We start from the raw sequence: 23,274 nt of genomic DNA, 5'->3' as shown, positions 1-23,274 counted from the left end.
ACAAATAGTTGCTGATTGCCTAAAAAAGTCGATAGATGCAAACTTTCATCATAAATTTTGCTTTGATGTAAAAAAGGATATATGAAAAAGATAAAAATTGCCATAATTTCATAGATAATAAAAATTCGAAAAAGGTACTTTTTGAAAGTAAAACCTTATTTATGAAAAATGACTAGGCCTGAAAAGAACATTATAAATGAGGTTATTGAGTTAAAATGGTTAGAACATATCTCATACATAAGTCATAATGTTCTCATAGTCACATGAAATCTAGAATTGGACTCTTATTTAAAACCAATTGGCGTTATCATATTTAAGACCTTATAATTCTTTTAAGCTTTGATAAAGAAAAGAAAAATGAAAGCTTATTACTTCTTTGTATGGCTACTAAGTCTAGCCTTTCCGTTAAGTATCTATAGTTATAGAATTACCGCATTAATGAAAGCTGATACGACTCGTATGAGACGCTTCAATATCAACAATAGAATGTATTACGACTCTTTTGGGTATAAAGAAGCAAAAACCCATTATGACGTCTACTACCAGAAGGGCCAAACTGACGATATTGTAACGACCTTTAGTATTCATAACAATTATACTGGTATTGAGAATTGTGTAGATGAATACTATAGCGACACTGCAACAATTACGATTAGTTCCATTCTAGGAAAGACTTTCTTAGTGGGAGAGAAACATTTTAGCGTCGAGCCCTTCGAGGTTAAATATAGAAATTGCCAATTCATTATTTCCACCTATAAGAATTTTTTTGGACCTGATGCCAAGATGTATTGCTTGAAAGATTTTGTTATGGAATACGTTCAAGCTAATTTTAATCGGGATTACTTTTATATAAGACCGGGTTGGAAATATTATGATTGTGGCTCTCCTGAAAATCTGACAAATTTTTCTTCCTGTTTCTTCGATCCTTTGTACTAACGAAGTTTATTTTTTATGAAGTATAGGATCAACTATGAATAAAATTAGTCTATATTATTAATTATTAATTAGGTTTAAAATAAAATATGTAAAAAATTTTGTAATTTTATTTATTCATAAAATAAAATCATTATTTTATGGTTAACAGGTTAACTATATCAATATTTCATTGGTCCAGAACAAAAATCTAAACCTTTTTTGAATTAATTTTAGACAATAAAAATAAATTTAGTCATCAAACATATTTAATAAAAAAAATATTTTTTTTTGAAACAACAATAATAAATAACAATAAATTCATTTACTAAATTTGTTTCGGTTTAAAGATTTTATCTCGGCTCGTCGATAAGGCGCAGAGTTATTAGGCGCACATTGTCTAGAACACCAATTAAATAAGATCAGCAAATGGATCAACGCTTTATTAACTGGATTTGTAGATCAAGGAAGCGTATAATTAACTCCAAGATGCAATTCTTTTTATTCTTTTTATTCTTTTTATTCTTTTTTTTTTTTTGTTAAAAGTATTGTTGAAAGTTTGTAACAAGGAAAAATAGTATTAAACTAAATGAGTAGTTTAAATTTGAAACTCAGGATCACAGACTCTCAGTGTTTCTAATTAATTAAATAAAATGTACCACGTGAGTCAACAATGCGGAAATCACCAGGACAAAAATACTGTTTGTTTTATTAGTTGATCACAAGATGTAAGAAAAGAGTTAGAAAAACTACTCGGCGTACTTTAATTAAAAATAACGCAATGGCATCTACCGATCTTTTAAATATATAAATCAATTTAAAAATATACATACACGGTATATATACTGTATATGGTATATTTATAAAATTTTGATAACTGATAAGAAATAATGGATCATAATTTTTAATTGTGGTGCCCATTTTTAGTCTTGTATAATAATTTAAAGTTTTTCATATTTATCAAGACAAACGATAATTCGATACTGAAAATAAGGCTGTTTTGTTTCTAGATTGCATTAAATCTGTATGCACAAATATTTTTACTTATTTTGGTTTTACAAAATTAGCTTTATAAGATGTGATCTATGGTTGGCTAAAAATACAATAATAACGTTTTATCTCATTAAAGTTTTAACTTTAAGCAATTTCCTTGTTAGAAAATAACTATAAATAATTTGATTTTGAAAATATAATTTTTATTTTTTTTTTGAAAAAAAAAATTAAATCTTGAATACTGACTGCCCTTTATTATTATTATACCACTATGAATAAGTCATATAAATCATTAAATCCTGAAAAGGATTTTCGTCAACAGATTAAAAGTATTTTTAAAGCTTGTAAAGTTCAACAAGGTATATTAATTAAATTTTTTTTTTTAAAAAAATTTGACTTTTCTAATAACGTTCTTTTTTCTATATAATATAGGACAAATAGCAACATTTCCTTCTCCAATAAATATCAAAAATATTAAGCATCTATCCACCGATGATATAGGAATATGTCATGAGTGCAATAAAAAAAGGCCATATAAAAATTGGTGTAATCCATGTTATTCCTCCCATTTTAAAAAATCATTCGGTAAATGGACAAGCGGTAATAAATCATTGGATAAATTTATACGTAAATCGCAATTATCATCAATTAGTAGAATGAATTGTTTGGAATGGATACCAAGATATCATTTAACCGATGTTGAATTATTATATAATAATGATTATGGTAGCGTTTATTCTGCTAATTGGATTGACGGTTTTATAATTAATTGGAATAAAGGTGAAAAATGTTGGAATAGATGTAATTATGGTGTTAAAGTTATTTTAAAAACTTTTATGAATGATGATGATTTTGCGGATTTCTTACATGAGGTAAAATTAAAATAATTATATTAATTTTTATCACTCCCTAAATTCTTTTTTTTAACCTTTCCTTATCATTTTATTTTTAGCCAAAAGCTCATTTAAATTGTTGCATCCCGAATGCTCATATTTCATCACTCTACGGTTTCACTCAAGATCCAGTAACGAACCAATATCTAATGGTATTAGAATATTCTTCAGATGGTACTTTACGTAATTTTATTCAAGAAAGTCCTGATTTATTAGATTGGAAGTATAGATGCACTATATTAGAAAACATCGCTTCAGGTTTAAAGACAATTCATAGTGCAAATCTAATTCATGGTAATTTCCATACTGGAAATATTTTACAACATCATTCACGTTCAAATATAAGTGATTTTAAGTTTTCTATGAAATATAATGCCAAAAAGAAAAATTCTTTTTCTTCTACTAATACTTCAATACGTGAAGTTTATGGTGTAATACCTTTTATGGCTCCTGAAGTTTTAAGTGGTCAACAACCTACATTATCTTCTGATATATATAGTTTTGGTATTATAATGTGGGAATTATCATCATTTAACCCACCTTTTCATGATAAAGCTCATGATATTAAATTAATTATGGAAATATGTAATGGATGTCGTCCTGATATTGTTAAAGAAACTCCTAATGCTTATGTTTCTCTAATGAAACGTTGTTGGCATTCTGATCCCGCAAAAAGGCCTACTGCTGAAGAATTGGTTTATCTTATTAAAGAATTATCTACTTATACTTGTTTTAAAAAAATTAATTTATCTGAAAAAGAATCATTGAAAATTAATTTAATGAATTCTTTAAAAAATACCCATCCTTTGGCCATTTATTCTAGTAAACTTTTACCTACTCTTTTTACAGATCATGATCAAGATGATAATGAAGGTATGTATTTTATTTTAACACTCTTATTTTTCCTGTATATATAATAAAGTTAAAAAATATATATATAATTTTTCTTTTTTTCATTAGATGATGATGACCAATTGTCCGAATATGATGACTCTGTAGAGTCTTCACCGTTAATTTTATTAAATAACAATAATTTATTATAAGTTTATAAGCATTGATATATAGAATATAGCAAAACTCTTTTTATAATATAGAAAAAATATATATGTGTGTGAAATAATTTTTCTTTTCTTTTCTTTCTAATCATTTTACGATAAATTTTGTACATTTAAAAAATATCTTGTATGTAATTTATTTTTGAATCACACTTTTAAATGATGGAGTTATGTGATTGCATGATCAACTCCACCGGAATTTGAATAAACATGTGTTAGACAATTTTATTTGTATCACGAACTTATCATATGCTTTTCGAATTGGAATTGTCAAATATATTATCTTCATTTAAAAGTGTCAGTGTTAGGGTAATGGTACATTTTAAACCTCGATATGGTATTTGAAACAGGAGAAACAGGAGATGCATTTATTGTTTCAAAATGTAATATTAATAGTATTTTGATCAGATATTAATGATATTTACTGAAGATATAATCCAGATCTATTTATAACCACTTCAAACTGTTTCACTGTTTCTTTACTTATAACAAAACACCACTAGTTCATGCCTACAAATTAAGTATAATCATCCGAGTTCATAATGCGGAAAAATCTAAAGTTAATACTTATTCTTATAATTGCAACCTTCAGCAATTTCACTTTCGCTAAGGTACCCTTAAAATGGAGAAGAGAAGAATTATTTGGTGCTTTACATGGTTATGTCGGAATATTATCAAATCATTCATCTTTGGTGGAAAGACAGGCTGTTTGTCCGTTTGGAAATTTTGAATGTCCAGCAAAAAATGGCTGTTGTCCCATAGGTCAAACTTGTGCAAGTGGAGACTTGTGTAGTGATTGTGGCCCCAATCCTGTAGTTTGCGATAATACTCATTGTTGTGAACCGGGCTTTCAATGTTGCAAAAAAGGTTGTTGTAAGATAGGCCTGATTTGTGCTACTGATGATGATATTGGCATTTGTAAAGAAGTCGATACAGAAGATTCAGAAGAAGACACACTTCCATGTGGTTTAACTAAAACTGCTAAAATTAAGACTAAAACTTATCGAAACAAAGCTGAAAATGCTTCATTTGCGTATATATATGATTCAACTACTGGTTCATTAACTCAAATGATTTTAACCGATGCTATAAATCGCGACGAGGTTCAAGCTGACCATGTTTTTGAGGCGCAAACTGTTATTAAATATCTTAAAGGAGATGGTAGCAAAATATGTTCCTTTATTACATCAAATTCTGCCTATCTCGATGAACTTAAAGAAATCATGAACGATGAAGCTAACATAAGATATCTTTCTACAATTATTAACCGCGCAAAAGGGACTTATTTTGGGGGTAATAATGTAGACGACACAAAGGTCTTAAATGCAGTAAAAGAATATCTAGCTATTGATGATATCTACGAAGCATTTTCAACGACCCGTAACAAAGTAATCAAGCTTTTTCGTAAGATTGTAAGTGAAAATGGATTAGATGTTCATAATTTTGCTAACATTGAAAATTCCCTTGGACGCACTGAATATGAAAGCTTGACAAAGAAGTCATTAGTTACAGACAGTTCTTCTGACAACCCTCCTTCTACCCTGCCGTTACCCAACAAATCTTTTAACAACTCCTCTTCTACCTTGCCGTTACCACACCTTAACGTGATATTATCTGTAATTCTAAGTCTCGTATTCTTAGTTTTTGGCGAGTGCGGTCAAAAGATAACTAGAATGTCAATTTCACATATCACGAAAAAATAATACACACATAAATGAATTCTCAGAATAAGACTTTTCATTCTTATTATCACAAACACTTTGCAGCAAACATAATAAATAATTATGCTATTAAATATATGCCAAGAGAATATTGTTTATTAATCACATTTTTTAGTACTCTCTTGTAGTATAAATGAATGAAAGCCCGCTAAGCTGAGTAGAACACGTGATTTATATATTTTTTGGCCAGAATTACGGCATTAAGAAATGATTGTGTCAACTAATTACAGTGTAACGTAACGATTAGCACAGAATTACAGATTCGTGTTATCACGTGATATAATTTATCCTAGATAATTTTGGCCAGAATTATGATGTAATTTTAAATGACTATTTCAGAGATTGCACGTGAATGATACCTAAATTTATAAATAGACGTTAAAGAGAATATATATTTGCTTCCTATAAATTGATAAAAATGTCATTCCGCAGTATCGATGTTGATGCTCTAGACGAAGATATATTACTTCCCGATGAGCTATTTGCTTTTTCTAATGGAATTGAAATTGACCCAGAAACTGCTTTAAATAATGTTAAGTCAAAAGAAGTTGAAGTTAGGAACCTTCTAACAAGGTAAGTTAATTGAGAGAAAGAAGGGAAAAATAACTTTTATGTTAAAACAAATAATATAAATTCCCGCTTTATTTAGAGGTGACACATCTAATGCGTTAATAAAAGCAATAGAAAACCCTCCATATGGACTCTTCACGATAGAAGCTAAAGTAAGTTCATTCAAGCATTAAACTTACATATCAAATTTTAGATATTTTTTATAAATTCAATCGATTTTAATTAGGATCTAAATACACAAATTGTGATGGAAGTTCTAAATTCTACTAAAGCTACAGTCGAATTTGTGAAATCTTTAGCTACAGAACAACAAGATATTTTAATGAAATATATTTATCGAGGAATGGCGTCTCCTGATTTATATAATTCTGCTGTATTATTAAATTGGCATGAAAAGGTTAGTAACTTAGTGTGTACTATTATTCCTGACATTTTAGTTTAAAAATAAGAAGCTAATAATTTTTTTGTTTATTAAGCTTACTGAAGTTGCGGGAGTGGGATGTATTGTTCGTGTAATTACAGATAGAAAGGCCGTCTAATTTCTTTAATACTGGACGCGCCAGTGTAATACTAAAAAATTTTGCATGTAAAAAACAAGCCATTTAATTTTTAATTTAAATAAATAATACTTTTTTAATAAATTATAATATTAGATTGAAGTGTTTAATTTCTAACAACTACAATACAATCTTATAACTACTACTACGCTACTAAATATAAAAACTAAAATACAGAAACGCAAAAATTGTCAATTTTTTTGATTAACCTAATAATTTTTTCAGTCATACCATAAAAAAAAGAATTACTTAAAAAGTCCATCAAAATAATAATAATAAAATTAGATAAATTTTTTTTTTAAAAAAAAAATGATAAAATAAAAAATGTCTTTCTCAAATAATTATTACATCCTATTATTAATCTCTTTTTTTTTATTATACCTTACCCATATATTGAGCATACATTTGTAATGCTTTAACAATATCCATTATAGACATATCTCCGAGTGCAAATTGAGTAAGAGACAGTGTTGATATTGAATTCTAAATTTGTTTAATATTATTTAGTAATGATCAAAATCAAAAAAAAAAATAGTTGTTATTAGTAAATTTACCTCAATTCTTGTAACTAAACTTTCCATAATTTTTAATAACTCTTCTTCGGTAGCATTATCTTTAACGTATGATAAACCCGATAAAAATAGATCTAACCTTGAATTTCGTGGATTTCGAACAATTACATTGCCTGATGACAGACGCTCGAGACGGAGACACAATTGTCCAATCATTTTTACAATTGCTGGATTCAATGATTGTGGAGCTTGAGGATCATATAATTTCTAAAAATATTCACAATACGTTAACATATATTTGAAGGTGCTCTAAAATTATTCCCGACAAACAACAAATTACCGAAATACGATCTCTTGCTAGGTCCTCTTCCATTCGACCTTTGAGTGCCTCCGGATAAACCTTTATAAGAGTATGAGCAAATTAATAAAAATTATTACACTATTATGCCCATCATAAAGAACTTACCAAAGACAAGACTTCGGGATTTTCTAATCCTTTCAATTTTCTTTCTCCGATTTTTCTCATTACAAAACCCAATTTCCTTAAATGAATGAGATTTTTATCTAAAACACCATTATTAGACTGAAATGACGTTCCTTGCACCTCTTCATCATTGGGTTTCTTTAAAAAAATCGAATCATTATCTCCTCCATCCATCATACCGTGTAATAATCCAATTTCGGCCTCAACATCTGAACTTATACAAATTTGTCCACCATCAGCATTATTACATATCCTTGCTGCCCTATTAACCATTGGACCAAAATAATCCATTCTTTTTGTTACTATATCAGGTTCACACACTGGAGATCCCCAATGTATTCCCATTCTAACCGATAATCCCTTGTAAATTAAATCATTATCAGCCCCTCCATAAACTATTTTACCATCTTCTGAATCAATGATTTCTCTTGGCCAGTCAACATTCAGAAGTTCAAGTTGAACAGTAAAACACCATAATAAAGCCGATGAAACAGCCGGAAAAGAGACCATAAAAGCATCTCCTTCAGTTTTAACTTCATAGCCGCCTATATTACGTAATTGCCTACGCATTATAGTGTTATGTTGTTTAATAGCAGATCGCATGGCATCTGGTATAGTTTCCCAAAGAAAAGTGGAATTCTTTATATCGGTGAAAACCAAAGAAACCTGTCCAATTGGTGGCGGAATTTCTTTTTGCAATCTTGCTATAGTAGAATCGCTTGGATTTTCATCCCTTCGACTACGTTTTGTTCTATTGCCAAAGTAAAATGTTGTTTCCTCACCACCCATACCTTGCAATAAACCTTTACCTTCAAGGTCACCTAAACGTCGACGTCGCCGATGATCAAACAAATCGCCAACTCCAATAATCATTACCATGATATTTTCTTCAGCACCATAAGATATCGCAAAATCACGCAATTTTTGTGCGGCACGCATTAAATCATCTCTTTCAGTCCTTGTGACATCCACTGCTGTTTGGTAACTCATACGATCCCATAAACCATGAGTAGCTAATATTATAAACTCATCCTGTTCTGAAAGATTGATTTTTTCTATAGAAGGGTTAGCATTAATGATAGGTGTCAAATGAAAATGACCAAATGATCGGGAAACATTAACTTCTCCATTTACCAAACAGTCATGTGATATGAACCCCCCTGCTTCTCTGATTCTCTCTATCTCATTAGGAGAAATTATACTTTGATTACTTGCAACTTCATAAGCGTTGCCATTATTACGGCCTATAACAGCTTTAGTGTCACCTATATTAGCAACATAGAGTATCATGCCAGATATATAAACTACTATGCCAGAAGCACCAGATTTATTATCATCAATCCCTAACGCAACAGAATTAGCGCTTTCAGATTCCCATGCGTACTCCAATTCCATAGTTGTATTATTTGAATTAAACACTTTGAGACCAAGTTCTTTATTTAAACTTAAGAAAGAACGGCGTAATGCTGATTCTACTGTATCAAAATCTTTTAACTTTTCGAGTTCAGTTTTGAAAAATAATTGAAAGTAGTCATGAAGATATTTAGTAACTCGACCACCTCTATTTGTACCAGCACGACCTTCAAACAATCCAAATAGGCATTCATCCTCACGACCACGAAATTTAGGAATTACAGCTTCCCACGTGGATAAATTATCTGATGTACCTAAAGTATCAGCCATGCCATATGACATAGAGTTGACCTCGGATCCAGAAGTTCTGACGCGACGGTTATCTGTTTCGTCAGGAACTATCAAATCTAAAAGAGTAATATCCATAAGACCAAGCACACGAAGTCGTGTTAAAGCACCAAAATCAGCAAGATTACGATCTCGAGGAGGGTTTAGTTCGTTAAAAAGTGCATGTTTAATCTTTAACCGTTTATTCCCTGATAGGTTAAGATATTTGAGTTCAATATTCCAATTCCTATAAAAAATAATTATTATTAATTTATACTATTATTTTAAATTTATAGATAATTTGATAAAAATCGATCATACCAATTCCACTCAAAGTGCCAATTTGCAATATTATATTTTAACGCGTTATTTCCAACATCTAACACGACCAACTTCCTTATCTTACTCAGTTCAGCGGGTAAAGTTTGCAATTTATTTCCATTAACATGTAACACTCTCAAGCTGGTTAATTTTTCAATGTCATCGGGAAGTGACGATATTTCATTTCCAGAAAGATATAACTCTGTTAGATGAGGATTTACAATACCGCCAGTAGGAATCTCATCCAATAAATTGAATGAAAGATTAAGTATTCTCAGTTCATTAAATAAAGAAATGGCAGAAAAAATATCGGTAGTTAAACTGTTATCGCCAAGATATAATGCACGAAGGGCGTTACTAAGACATGAGTTAGGGCGAACTGAATTGGATTGATTAACGTCTGGAAATGAAGTCGGTCGCATAGGAAATTGCTCAAGAAGATTTGAGCTCACATTTAATGTTACTAAACCTGCACAATACCAAATCTCCGGAGGGAGTGAGCTAAGGTTATTGTTATGAATGTCCAAAACCCTTAAGGCCGTTAGAGAACCTATTTCACTAGGAAGTGCCGAAAGGGTATTGTTTGTACACGAAAAATGTGCTAGTTTCTTCAAAGAACCAATTGAATTTGGGATCTTTGTTAACTGATTATTAGATAGGTCTAACTTTTCTAAAGATACAAGGTCTTCAAACAACTTATCAGGTAATTCTATTAGTTTAGAATAAGCTAGTGAAAGGTCAGTTATTGAAGTTCCAATTCCCATGAGTGAGAACTGGGTAAGCATATTTTTTGGTAAAATAAGCTTTTGTAATGAGCTAGACGATAACTTTACTATGCTCACATTATTTGACTCTATCAGAAGAACTTGAAGATTTGGTACTAAAGATAAAACGTCAATATTAGTTAATTGATTTCGACGAATATCCAATTTTTGTAGACTAGTTAAATTACTGAAACTTGTGGGTAATGAACCCGTTATTTGATTTCCAATCAAAAATAATCTCTTCAAGTGCACAAGGTTACCGATTTCCATTGGTACAGATGTTATTTTGTTAAAACTAAGATCTAATTCTGAAAGAGAAATAATATCGCAGATTACTGGAGGAAATTCTGTAAATGAATTGTTGGCAACATTCAAAATGTTAAGACATCGAAATTTCGCAAATGATTTGGGTAAACTTGTTAATAAATTGTTATCAGCTTGCAAGTTCGTTAACTCTGTAACATTTTCCAATTGTGTATGGTCGAGATCTCGTAAACGATTGGAACTAAGATTAAGGGTTGAAAGCATTTGAGATTGCTTTACAGACTGAGGAACACGTTCTAGTTCATTTTGAGAAAGATGTAACTCCTTAAGCTGATGACAAGATTGTATAAAGTCTGTAGGAAGATCGAGCATAAGATTTTGAGAAACATTGAGTGAACGAATAAAATATGCTTGACGATAGAGAAATATTGGAATTGTCTGTAAATTTCGAGCTTGAAGATCTACATGCTGTATAGAAGATAAAGCGCCTTGTTCTTCCTAATGAAAAATGTGTAATGGATAAACTCGTTAAAATTTCTTTGTAAATGTTTATAGGTTGATAAATATAACAAACCTCAAATCTAGGAACTGTTGTCTCTCGAAAAGTAAACCGAAATAAATAACTATTATCTTCTCGTCCAAGATCATCTAATTTATCATTTTCCGTATAACCCGCTTGCTCGAGCAATTGTTTTTGTAATTTTAAAGGTCGTTCTTTCGGTAATAATACGCGTTCTGCAATTTAAAAAAAAAATCCTTAATGATGATGAACTAAAGATACCATTAACCAGTTAAACGTTAATTACCTAAATTATGCCTCTTTACATATAGATTATACTTTGATATATCTTGAATAAAAAACTTCTTTCCTAGCATATGGCATAGTTCAGCTGTTGGTGTGTTCAAGAAACAATTAACAGTACCAAAAGTTGCGTCAGGTCGAAATATCCGAATGCAATACTACATAATATTAACATATTTAAACATTAGCCGTAGAAAACGATCTATAAAGCAATAAAGAATATTCTGGATAGAAAAATTGAGTGATGATTGACTTATTCATATCCTTTCACTTAAAAAAAAAAATAGTCTCTCAAATTATTTTACTATAACTAGGCTCAGTAGTTCTTCCAAATAATATAAATAAATATATATTGATAATGGAATGACATATACCATTTTGTTATCACTATTTAATTTTTCATTATTAGTATCATCCATAATATTATTATCTAAAAAGAGTTGTTGTGGCTTACGAACAGCCCATGATTCTGGTGGTGACCACATTTCAGCATTACCCGTTGGTGTTAATGTCCAATCACTTGAAGATTCTTGCAACATTTCGTCACATGTTATAGAAACACCCGAGAGCCGATGTTCGCGGTTATCATTTCTTATGATGCCATCCATATCATCTATGTCCACTAAAAAAAATATGGAAGATGTTAATTCTATTGGTGCATGAAGAACTAAGATTGTTTGGAATAAAAGAATTATAAAAGAATTAAAGAACGATATCGATACAGTTAAATTCATTTTGTGTGGTTTCCTATAAAAAATTAAATAAAGATAGGAAAATTAAAATATTAAATAATTGACATTTTTTTTGGCTAAGTAACCGGATTACCACTTGATCTGTATTATCTCACTCTTTACTATAACCGGTTCAGGAAGATACAATTCTTAGATCTAACCTTTACATTAGCCCGTCTTAAAAAGTAAATATTAAAAAATTTGACATACCTTCCTTCTCCCCGAATTTCCTTTTTTAAGTCTCCAAGGGTGGTGATCGCTTTTTTCACTCTTTCCTGTCAATGAAGTTGATCTGCTATAACCCGGAGTCGTTGGGGCAAAATCATCCTTTTCGAAAGGAGTTATAATTAAATTCGGATGAGAATGAGTATATGTTTCTGCATCAGAGTTTTTACGATGTATGCCTTTATTGTATCGTAATAGTAAAATAAAATTATATATGCGCGAGTAAAAAATAAAATATATGTAATATAAATTTATGCATATAAAATATGTATGCGCAATTTAATTAAAATCACGCATAATTGGGTCAATTAACAACTAACCTTCGGAAGTCGAAGTTTCTTTATCTTTGGGATTTTTCCTACCAAGCAATCTTGAAAATATAGTTCTCTTTTCTTTTTCTTTCCCTATCGGATGAATAATGCTGTATACACTACTAGAGTCCAAAGCGGAATCACTATCGGAGCTCTTTGTTCTTCGATGAGTTATTCTATAAGAACTAGTATCGGAATTACTTGACAAAGTAGTAAAAGACCCTTTGCGATTGTCCGCTGGGTTAGTTGTCTGGTAAACAAATGGCGCTATTTCTTCTGGAGGAAAGTCACCATACCGAGTATTCATATTAGGCTGTAAGGAATCAAAAGATTTTCTCCTTGGTTCGTCATCGTCAGGTAATAATAAACCAGACTTTACGTTTCCAGCGGAAAGTTTTCGAACAAGACCACCTCTTTTTGATGATCTAGCTGCTAAGTTATTCATTGATTGTAGAGTAGGATCATAACTTGGAGAAGAAGGGCGAGAATGTGACCCAAAAATTGAGGACAAAAATGAGTCTCTTTCTTCGCGAGATTTTTTTCGTCTATTTTGACCGCCACCCGTAGGATATTTTTCAGGCGTACGAAATGGAGAAGGTGGGGAAATTTCCAATTCTGAAGATCGCCGTGGGGTCATAGATATCAAGAAATTATACGAACGAAAGCATTTGATGATTTATTGAAATATAAAAATACAAATTGTTTAATATATTATAAACAAATTGTGAAACAATGTGTAGCAATATTAAGTATGGTTAGCGAATCAACACACTTTACAAAGGCACATGATCTCAAAATTATCTTACCAAATTCAAGAAGTCACGATAACTTGTTATAATTTGAAATTTTGAATTTCATATAAATTTTATGAACGCACAGGCCATTTTATCTTCCTAACCTTTATGATGACACAATTGACGCAATTGATGAATCTGTAAAAAAATTTCAACATATAAATCTTAAAAACCTAATTTTAATTTGGATAATTTGTGGGAATTCTCAATCTCATTAATTTATATAAATTATATTTTACTTTGGAATAATTTAACCTAACATTATTTTTTCTCCTTTGTATATTACTAAATCAATAAAAGATAATTATCGTGTTATGTATGAAGATCATGTGTTACAGTAAATATATTGTGGGGAATGCACGAACATGATGCAGCAAAAATTTTCAGGGGTTTGGTTACACAGTTACACTAAAAATTTCTAATAACTGATAACTGATTATTTCCCTAGTATATTAAAATATATACATATTTTTAAAACTATTTTATGAAATTATGATTTGCAATCATTAATATGTTTTAGATTTTAATTTATTTTCTGTAAATATGTAAATATAAAAATTTACATTTGATTTTTTTTTATTTTAGCCTTAATTTTATGCTTAATTCTTGATTTTATACTGTAATCTTAAATAGTAACTAATAAAAAGTACAGTACAGTAATTTATAATTAAACTAAAAGTAATATAATGTAATAAGTTAATTAATGGATAATATAAGAATTCAACCATATCACTTTATAATATATTTAATATATTTAACAAATAAAGAATAAAATTACTACTATTAGATTCTTCTTATTTAAAAAAATTTAATAATATAAATTTTATTATAGTTAACTTAAAATTAGGAATGTATAATTTAAATTTAAAAAATACTTCTAAATAAGTAATTTTTTTAAAATTTTTTTAAAATATAATTATTAAATAAACTCTTTATAATATATCAGATATATTACAAAAATTTTTGGAATAAATTTATATATATAAATTCATAGTTTAAGTTTATATATTAATTTATTTGATTAACTTTGAAATTTTATAAAATTTATTTATTATTTATAATTAGAAAAAAATTTCAAATAAAAACATTATTAAATTTAATATAAGTATAATTATAAGTTATTGTGTGACCTATTGACTTTAGCTTAATTATAGCTTAATGTTAATTATAGCTTATTTTTAATTTTTTAAAAATAATAAAATTGTTAGCAATTATATTTAATATATAATAAAACATGATAATTTAGTATAATTACTATAATATATATAATATAAGTTATATAAAAACTAATATAAACTGTATAGAATTTAATATTTTTTACATATGTGATATATTATTGCTTTTTTGTTTGGCTATTTTTATATAATAACCAAATTTTTTAATTCTTTATTCTTTTGATTTTTTTATATTTTAATATAACCCAATTGTAACACTTTTAAAAACTATATAATATATGTATTTTTACTTGCTTTACAATTTTACTTAATATATCAAAAAGGATTTAAAATATTAGTTTTAACTTTTATTATATAAGAGTATAATATTTTATAAATGCAATAAAAAATAAAATCTATAATTATAGTATAAATTAAATTTAAAAAAAAATAATGCAAAAAAAATTATTAAAATTATTTATTATTTTTTATTGAAAAAAAAAATCATATAAAAAATTAAAATAAAAATTTTTTAATTATTTTTATAATAAAGTAAAATTTTTTAAATATACAATAAGTTATATAAAAAATAATAATTAATAATAAAAATATAGAAATGGTTAAATATTATTAGCAATAATTGTTATTGGTCTAAAAATTTTTAATTGTTTTATAATTTATATATAAAAAAAAAAATTTCTAAATTACTTAGATAATTTTTTTAAAAAATATAATATTTTGATTTTTATATATAATTTTTAATAAATTTTAATTTTTAAATTTCAGGATTTTTATTTTAAAATTAATTAAATAATATATTATTTTAATTTTATTATATAAATTTATAGTTTTTTTATATTAAAAAGCTGTTATTTAAGCAGTTTTTTTAAATTTAGTAATTTTAAATAAAAATAAAATTATAATTTTAGTTAAATTAAATAATAATAATTTTACCAGTAATAAATTATAGTATAACTTTATTAAAAAATAATATATTTTCTTTTATAATTTTATTATCTTATAAATATTAATTATTTAAAGTAATATATAAATTACAAAATAATTTACTATATTAATTTATAAAATTAAAAAACTATTATCAAAATATTACATTATAAACAAAATCAATTATATTAATCATAATTATTAATAAAACATATAAATTACAGTATTATATTATGATGTTTGTAATAATTCAAAAAATTAATTTTATTAAAATATATTAATAATAATATTTTTTTTTTTTCTGCAGCGCATTTGCAGTTTTATTAAAGTAAAAAATAAAGAAAATATATACAAAGTAAAATTCCCTAATAACTACTCTAATATAATTAAACTACAAACCACTCGTCATACCGGTAGTACCCTACGTGTGTACTGTCGAGCCGATCGTTGACTTTCGATAGACTTCGTTTAAGAATAAAATATCTTAGTCCATAAAGACTTATCTTCAATGTCAATGATCACAGTGATCTAATTAATAATATTATTATATTATAAGTTATTGTTATTTATATTCTTTAATTTTATTATTTATACCCTTATAGTCAAAATTAATGAAAATTTGGTTAAGTGATATTATATATCAGTATATAATATTAGTTAAAAAGATTAGAAAGATTATATATAATATATATTATATAATTATTAAATAAAAGAAAAAGAATAATATTATACTTAATAAAATTATATGATTTATAAATTATAATGAACAATGGTCAATTGCTCTTGAGAAAATAAAACAATATATAAATCAGTTTATTAGAGAAGGAAATAAAGTAATTTGAAAGGTATATAATAATATCAAGATGTATAAATACAAATATAATTCTTCCTTTTATTTAGAAAATAATAAAAGCACATACTGAAGTTATATAATAATAATAATCCTATATAATCTAATAGCGACTATAGGAGAATATAAGTGAATTTCATATTGGTAATGGTAGAGTACAGAAGCAATTTATAGGATAGGAAACCAGTTCAGAGTTTTAATAGATTAGTTATGCATATAGCAGAAACTTCTATACTTTCATATAACTAATAAATTGCACTACCTTGAAAAAAAAATTACTTTAATTATTTTTTTTACATTTATAATACATTTTTTATAATATAATTTCATTAATTTTATTATATAAATTTATATAAAATATATTATATATAATTTTAAATAATATAATTTTAAATAATGAAAATTATAAGAAAAAAAAACTTTTTTTTATTATTTTGTATTTACAATTATTTTTTTAGGTAAATATATTTATTATTATTATAAAAACTAGATATTATCTAGGGGTGTGAGGGGGTTCAACTGGTTGGTTATACAATATAATTTCGTATTACCAAACTGTTCCACTACCCACAGGTCGAAAAGTGAAAAATCAGGCATCAATCAGTCACCAATCGGTCACCAATCAGGTACCTGATTGGTGACGATTATCTGATTCGGCATTTTCGCTGAAATACCGTCACCAATCAGGCAGTTTGCTAACTTTTGATCCAGTGATCAGAAAAGAATGAAATATAGCTCATTGGAATCGTCTCAGCAAGACGAATCTAATGGTAGTAAAATCGCATCTCTAGGATTAATAATTAATAAAAAATTAAATAAAATATAAATGATCCATTTTTATTTTTATATTTTACTTAATTTCTCATCAAGTATTAATCCTAAAAATGAGATTTTACTACCATTAGATTCGTCATGTTGAGACGATTCCAATGAGCTATATTTCATTCTTTTCTGACCACTGGATCAAAGTTAGCAAACTGCCTGATTGGTGACGGTATTTGGCGAAAATGCCAATCAGGCACCAATTAGTCACCAATTAGGCACCAATCAGCTACCTGATTGGTGACCGATTGGTGCCTGATTTTTCACTTTTTGACCTGTGACCGTCACCCTTGAATTTTATTATTTTAATATATCGAAATAACATTCGCTTAAAACTTTTCTTTTGACCATGTACATTTCAAAAGCCGATGTTTGAGAGTAGATTAGTGTTGGTAAGAGTCATATATTGGCAAATTTTCATGACTATTAGAGCGTTATTGGGTTTCGGGTCAAAGTTTTAATATAGCTTATTAAAAAAACTATTATTTTGAAATATGTATTAAAAAAATTTTTTTAAAAAACAATGAAAAATATGTTTTTAACAATAAATATCACTTTTATATTAAAATTTTATTAAATACATTTTCTTTTATTAGTGAAAACTGCATACAACTATTTATTGTAGACATTTACTATAGACAATATTTTTTTCAGTTTTTTTTTTAAAAAAAAAGGTTTAAAAGTTATTATAAATTAAAAGTCTATATAAATAACGTTTTCTTGTAATAAATAAACTTGTTTTACTTGTTTTAGACTTCTAAATATTGATTTATTCATCATAAATACTAAAATAAAACTGCCAATGTTGTTTTTTTCTTTTCGAAGAAAGTCAAACGTTATTTAAAGTCTTTGGGACACGACAAAACAGATGTAAAGATGATCACGTTTCAAGGATGACATAATTGGGTGGCTGGTTTTTTTAATTGCAGGGGTATTTTATTTACCAATCATCATAATTTACTAATAATGTATATGAATTTATATGGAGGACAGTTTTGATTTATTAGACTTATTGTATATTATATCGTGTAACCAACCAGTTGGACCCCCCACACCCCTAGATATTATTATTAAAAAGTACTATAGTATTAGAAATGTAATATATATTATAGTTTTTATTGCATTTTATATGTATTTTTTATATAAATATATTGCAATTAAAAAAGTAATAAAAATTATTATATATTATATTAATAAATAATTTATATAATTTAAAAATCAATAATATTATATTAAATTTTAAATTTTCAAAAAATTTTAATTTTTTAATCCTTTAGGTATAATTAAAAAAAAAATAATAATTGCTTAATGAATTTGATAATATTTCAAGTATTATACAAATTGCAAAATATCTGATTTAAAAATTATATAATATCTATAGATACTTTATAAAATTCTGGATTTGTATAAGAGGATATATAATAATTTTAATCAGAATTAAGTTAAATAAAGTTATTAAGAGTATTACGAATTATATAAGATTTTATATTTATTGACATGGCAAATTTATATAGCAATAGTAACGCAAATTTCTGTACAATATAGATTTCTGTAATATTTAATATATTTAATATAAAAGGATAAGATTTATATGGTTAGAAAGCCATGCTCCTGAACTTTATTTACCAACTTTAAAAGATTTATTTTTTAAAAAAAGTCTTTAAAATCTTTATATGAAGTTGCGAATAGGAATATATGTTTTTGCGAATAGGCAAACTTAAATTTTATTGGTTATTAGTATTATGATTAGTTATTTATAACACGTAATATAAAAACAATTTGCCAAATGATATATATAAAAAAATCATGTGGTATGTAATACCCTTAAAATTAGAAGAAATACTAATTAAAAGTGAAAATTTTATATCTAGTAAAATACCTAAATCTTATAATGTAAGGATATTAACTTTAAGAAATACTATAAATAGTATTGCAAAAATTCACTAATAATTAATTCTTTAAAAATCTATTATTATTATTTTAAAAAGGTATATTAAAAAGTTTTATAAGTTATTTTATAAAGTCATTATTGTAAAATATTATAATTTTATAACTGTACTATAAAAAATTAACAGTTTTTATTTATTTATTCAATATTATAAATTAATTTTAAATAATTTTTTTAATTAACTAATTTGATTAATTGAATATTTTATATTATTTTATTGTTATCTCAATATTTATATTTACTATAAAAATAAAAAAAAAATTATTATTTATTTTAAATATAATATATAATATTTATTTATTAAAAAAAAGATATTTTAAATAAAAATCAAAGCTCTTTTATTATATATTGAACAATATACAATTACCAATAAAAGCATATTCTTTTACTAATACATCCATCTTTTTTTTATAATGAATTCTTTATATTTATCTTTAATAAATAAATAGAAAGCAGTTTCAGAAACTTTTCACAGTATAATCAAAATAGAACTTTTATTGATGAATTGTAAAAACCTTTGCTGCAAAATAGTATTTTTGGGCTTCAAGAATGCAATTTTCTTTATATTCAAATTTCATTGAGAAATTAGATATTTTACTAAAAAATCTGTAAGTATAAGGAAAGCTTAAACTTTTTAAATGGCACATGAAATGACCATTGGAGTAATTTTGCATTACAAAAGTCTCCCTTTTATATGGCATATTTTTCTCAGTTTAATGTCAGGTGGAAATTATAAAGATGTGGCAGGCATAGAAAGTACAAGCCGAAAAAATGGAAGAAACACAAAAATAAAGCATCAGGAATCAATGTCTTAAAATCAATTCATTTTCTTCCTTTCAAATATAAATTTATTCTTACATGTTATGGTTAAGTACCAGACTGAATGAGAATAAAAAAACAAAGTGACTAATAAACCATAATTTCATATACTACTGAAACACATGTCAGCTTAACTTTATCACATTATACTAAACCCGGCAAAAGTTCCCAAAAATTTTGTAAAAACTTAAAGTAGGATCTTTTAGTAGAAATTATTCCAAATTTTGAATAATAAAGTCTCATATAGCGAAGCTACGATATGATATTTAATTTGTCAATGGTCAACTAATGCTCCCGCCAAAAAAGTTGTCCTATACGAAGCGATTTTCTAATTTTTGATAAGAACCGAGACAATTTCCTATTTTATCAACTTAATCACGAGATCTGCCAAAATCTTTTTTAAAAAAAAAATCGGCGCTATTTTTTTTCCCTGTTGATTTATACGTGTGAATAAGCATGGTACTTATAATTATATGTATTTATTATTTATTTAAGTTCTATTAAATTGTTCGACTTTATATTTAAAAGGTGAATTTCGTGCTTTTTGAAACTCCTTTTGGATATGCGTTGTTTGAGCGGTTGCAAAGTGAAGAAATAGGCGTCAAACTTGAACAGGTTCAAAAGTCTGTAGAAGATTTGGTAAAGTTTGGAAAAACTATAAAACTTAAAGCTATCGCTCCTTTTAAAAATGCCGCTCACGCATTAGAGAATGCAAATGATATATCCGAAGGTTAGAGCTCTTTTTCAAACGATATTTATTTCTTGACAATATGTATATTCTAATCTTAATGAATTTTAGGTGTTGTGAACGATTATCTCAAAGAATTCTTAACATCGAATCTTTCACAACCTGGTTTAAAAAAGAATAGTATAATTTTGGGTATTGCAGACAAAAGTTTAGCTGGTTCGATCAAAACTGAATTAGGATATAACTGTGATTATGGCGAACTTGTTATTGAGCTTTTACGAGGCATTCGCCTCCATTCAGATAAAATGTTGAGTCAGCTGATAAAGGATAATGATCTTGAGAAAGGTCAACTTGGGTTAGGTCATAGCTATTCTAGAGCCAAAGTCAAGTTCAATGTTAATCGAGCCGACAATATGATTATCCAGGCTATATCATTGTTAGATCAACTGGATAAGGATGTGAATACGTTTGCTATGCGTGTCAGGTAGTAATAAATTATACTTTCTTAATTATTTTTTAAATAATTATTTTTTAAAAAAATCTTTATTTTATTAGGGAATGGTATTCATGGCATTTTCCAGAACTTGTTAAAATCGTTAATGATAATTATCAGTATGCCAAACTTGCCAAATTTATCAAAAATAAGAGTGAACTGACTGAAGAACAATTGGATGGTCTTATTGAAATAACTGGGGATGAATCGAAGGCAAAACAAATTCTTGACGCAGCCAAATCATCAATGGGCACTGATATATCTGAATTGGATATGATTAATATAGTACGTTTTACGGATCGAGTAATTGAACTAGCTAATTACCGAAAACGAATGCATGAATATTTATTGTCCAAGATGCATAACGTTGCTCCTAATTTATCAGCATTAATTGGTGAAATTGTTGGAGCTAGATTAATTTCACATGCTGGAAGTTTAACGAACCTTTCAAAATATCCCGCTTCAACCGTACAAATTCTTGGTGCAGAAAAAGCTTTGTTTAGGTATAAATAAATTATTTTGCATAGTAAAAATTATTTTGTAATTAAAAAATTTAAATAATTATTTATGATATTTTAACAGAGCCCTAAAGACAAAAGGAAACACGCCAAAATATGGTCTATTATATCATTCCTCTTTTATCGGTCGCGCTGGAACTAAAAATAAAGGCAGAATATCTCGATTTTTGGCAAACAAATGCACTATCGCTTCCCGGATCGACTGTTTTTCTGGTATGTAAATTATTTATATTTTAATGTTAAATATAGCATGTCACTTTAATGTGGTTTCGATTATTTTCAAAAGATAAACCATCATCAGTGTTCGGTGAAGCCTTGAAAAACCAGGTAGAAGAGAGATTGAATTTTTATGAACATGGTACAGCTGTTACAAAGAACATCGACGTAATTACTAAAGCAATTCAAGAGCTTGACGCAATGGATGTTGATGAAGAGGATGAAGAGAACGATAACGATAAAAAAGCGGAAATAGTCTTGGGAAAACGCAAAGCATCGCCGGAATCAGAAGGAGTATCCCCTAAGAGACATAAAGATTTGGGATCTGATGATGCGATGGATGAAGATGAAGATGAAAATGCTGAAAGTAAAAAGTCAACTAAAAAGAAAAAAAAGAAAAAAAGTAAAAAGAGTAATACTGAAAAAACTCAGGAAATAGCACTCAAAACTGCTGAATCTGAGAAGGAAACAAAAAATGATGATTCAAAATCGGAGGAAAAAGAAAAATATGTTCTGGTAGTACCTTCAGAATTAGAATCTAGTAAAAAGAAAGATAAGAAGGAAGCGAATACTATTCCAGATACACCAAAATCTGATAAGAAAGAAAAGAAAGGTGAAGAACCACTTACTCAAGAAACACCAAAATCTGACAAGAAAAAGAAAAAGAAAGATAAGAAAGAAGAAGTAACTATTAGCGAAACGCCAAAATCTGATAAGAAAAAGGATGAGAAAAATAAAGAAACGCCTAAATCTGACAAGAAAAAGCAAGATTCTACGGAAACATCTAAATTAGACAAAAAGAAAAAGAAAAAAGTATAATATTTAAAATTTTTTTTATTAACTATATATATATTTTGTAATTAAAATTTATCTTTGATTTTAATAAAATCAGCATATCGGCTGATCAGAAAAGCCTCCCATAATTTTATATGCTAAATGACAATAAGTAACCCATCAGTTATATAATGAACCCATCAACTGAGCTTAAATATTAATTGGCTTGATTTTTCCAATCAGCCGATATGGTTTATTCAAAAATATAAAAAGTTCACTGGATGCACGAACTAGCCTACTCTAATACTTAAATATAAAATATTTTAATATTGAAATTACACCTAATCTAAAATAAGAAACACATCCAGTTTCTAGTATACTGTTATAAAAAAATGGGATGGATCATAAAATGGGGCTATTTCTTTTTTAAGAAACATGATCTTATTATAGTTGGAACA

The 23,274-nt window shown here is 27.2% G+C and overlaps 6 protein-coding genes across 6 annotated transcripts; 5 read left to right on the top strand and 1 right to left on the bottom strand.

Annotated features, from left to right (window-relative positions):
• The first annotated feature begins 345 nt into the window (after positions 1-345).
• On the top strand, positions 346-1,180 carry OCT59_009009 (uncharacterized protein). The gene has a single exon (XM_025316955.2). It carries the CDS (start codon positions 358-360, stop codon positions 934-936), a length of 579 nt encoding a protein of 192 aa, XP_025179325.1. The 5' UTR covers positions 346-357; the 3' UTR covers positions 937-1,180.
• A 996-nt stretch (positions 1,181-2,176) lies between these two features.
• OCT59_009008 (uncharacterized protein) lies at positions 2,177-3,841 on the top strand (the record flags this gene model as incomplete). The annotated part of the gene is made up of 4 exons (XM_025316956.2): positions 2,177-2,264; positions 2,338-2,777; positions 2,858-3,671; positions 3,759-3,841. 4 exons carry the CDS (start codon positions 2,177-2,179, stop codon positions 3,839-3,841), a joined length of 1,425 nt encoding a protein of 474 aa, XP_025179326.2.
• Positions 3,842-4,255: 414 nt separating this feature from the next.
• Positions 4,256-5,656, top strand: OCT59_009007 (uncharacterized protein). The gene has a single exon (XM_025316957.2). The coding sequence runs from the start codon at positions 4,396-4,398 to the stop codon at positions 5,554-5,556; it is 1,161 nt and encodes a 386-aa protein (XP_025179327.1). The 5' UTR covers positions 4,256-4,395; the 3' UTR covers positions 5,557-5,656.
• Positions 5,657-5,976: 320 nt separating this feature from the next.
• On the top strand, positions 5,977-6,999 carry OCT59_009006 (uncharacterized protein). Its single transcript, XM_025308508.2, has 4 exons — positions 5,977-6,147; positions 6,224-6,296; positions 6,371-6,541; positions 6,621-6,999. The coding sequence occupies exons 1-4, from the start codon at positions 5,993-5,995 to the stop codon at positions 6,681-6,683; spliced, it is 462 nt and encodes a 153-aa protein (XP_025179328.1). The 5' UTR covers positions 5,977-5,992; the 3' UTR covers positions 6,684-6,999.
• Positions 6,776-13,432, bottom strand: OCT59_009005 (uncharacterized protein; the record flags this gene model as incomplete). The annotated part of the gene is made up of 11 exons (XM_025316958.2): positions 6,776-7,184; positions 7,256-7,480; positions 7,554-7,613; positions 7,680-9,624; positions 9,699-11,224; positions 11,301-11,461; positions 11,533-11,686; positions 11,903-12,150; positions 12,251-12,275; positions 12,470-12,663; positions 12,805-13,432. The coding sequence occupies 11 exons, from the start codon at positions 13,430-13,432 to the stop codon at positions 7,077-7,079; spliced, it is 5,274 nt and encodes a 1,757-aa protein (XP_025179329.1). The 3' UTR covers positions 6,776-7,076.
• A 7,151-nt stretch (positions 13,433-20,583) lies between these two features.
• On the top strand, positions 20,584-22,946 carry OCT59_009004 (snoRNP complex protein nop56; the record flags this gene model as incomplete). Its single annotated transcript, XM_066133257.1, has 7 exons — positions 20,584-20,586; positions 20,656-20,857; positions 20,927-21,299; positions 21,371-21,811; positions 21,891-22,039; positions 22,113-22,855; positions 22,935-22,946. The coding sequence occupies 7 exons, from the start codon at positions 20,584-20,586 to the stop codon at positions 22,944-22,946; spliced, it is 1,923 nt and encodes a 640-aa protein (XP_065999714.1).
• Between the last annotated feature and the right edge of the window lie 328 nt (positions 22,947-23,274).

The sequence above is a fragment of the Rhizophagus irregularis genome, chromosome 17, assembly GCF_026210795.1.
Source record: "Rhizophagus irregularis chromosome 17, complete sequence".
NCBI classification, from domain to species: Eukaryota; Fungi; Glomeromycota; class Glomeromycetes; order Glomerales; family Glomeraceae; genus Rhizophagus; species Rhizophagus irregularis.
The sequence above is the reverse complement of the archived record's forward strand: the minus strand, read 5'-3'. Positions and strand labels throughout refer to the sequence as shown.

Coding starts and splice junctions, on each gene's coding strand:
- OCT59_009009 (XM_025316955.2), top strand. CDS start 358: ATGAAAGCTTATTACTTCTTTGTATGGCTACTAAGTCTAGCCTTTCCG.
- OCT59_009007 (XM_025316957.2), top strand. CDS start 4,396: ATGCGGAAAAATCTAAAGTTAATACTTATTCTTATAATTGCAACCTTC.
- OCT59_009006 (XM_025308508.2), top strand. CDS start 5,993: ATGTCATTCCGCAGTATCGATGTTGATGCTCTAGACGAAGATATATTA. Junction 6,297..6,370: donor TCTTCACGATAGAAGCTAAA/GTAAGTTCATTC, acceptor GATTTTAATTAG/GATCTAAATACACAAATTGT. Junction 6,542..6,620: donor TATTAAATTGGCATGAAAAG/GTTAGTAACTTA, acceptor TTGTTTATTAAG/CTTACTGAAGTTGCGGGAGT.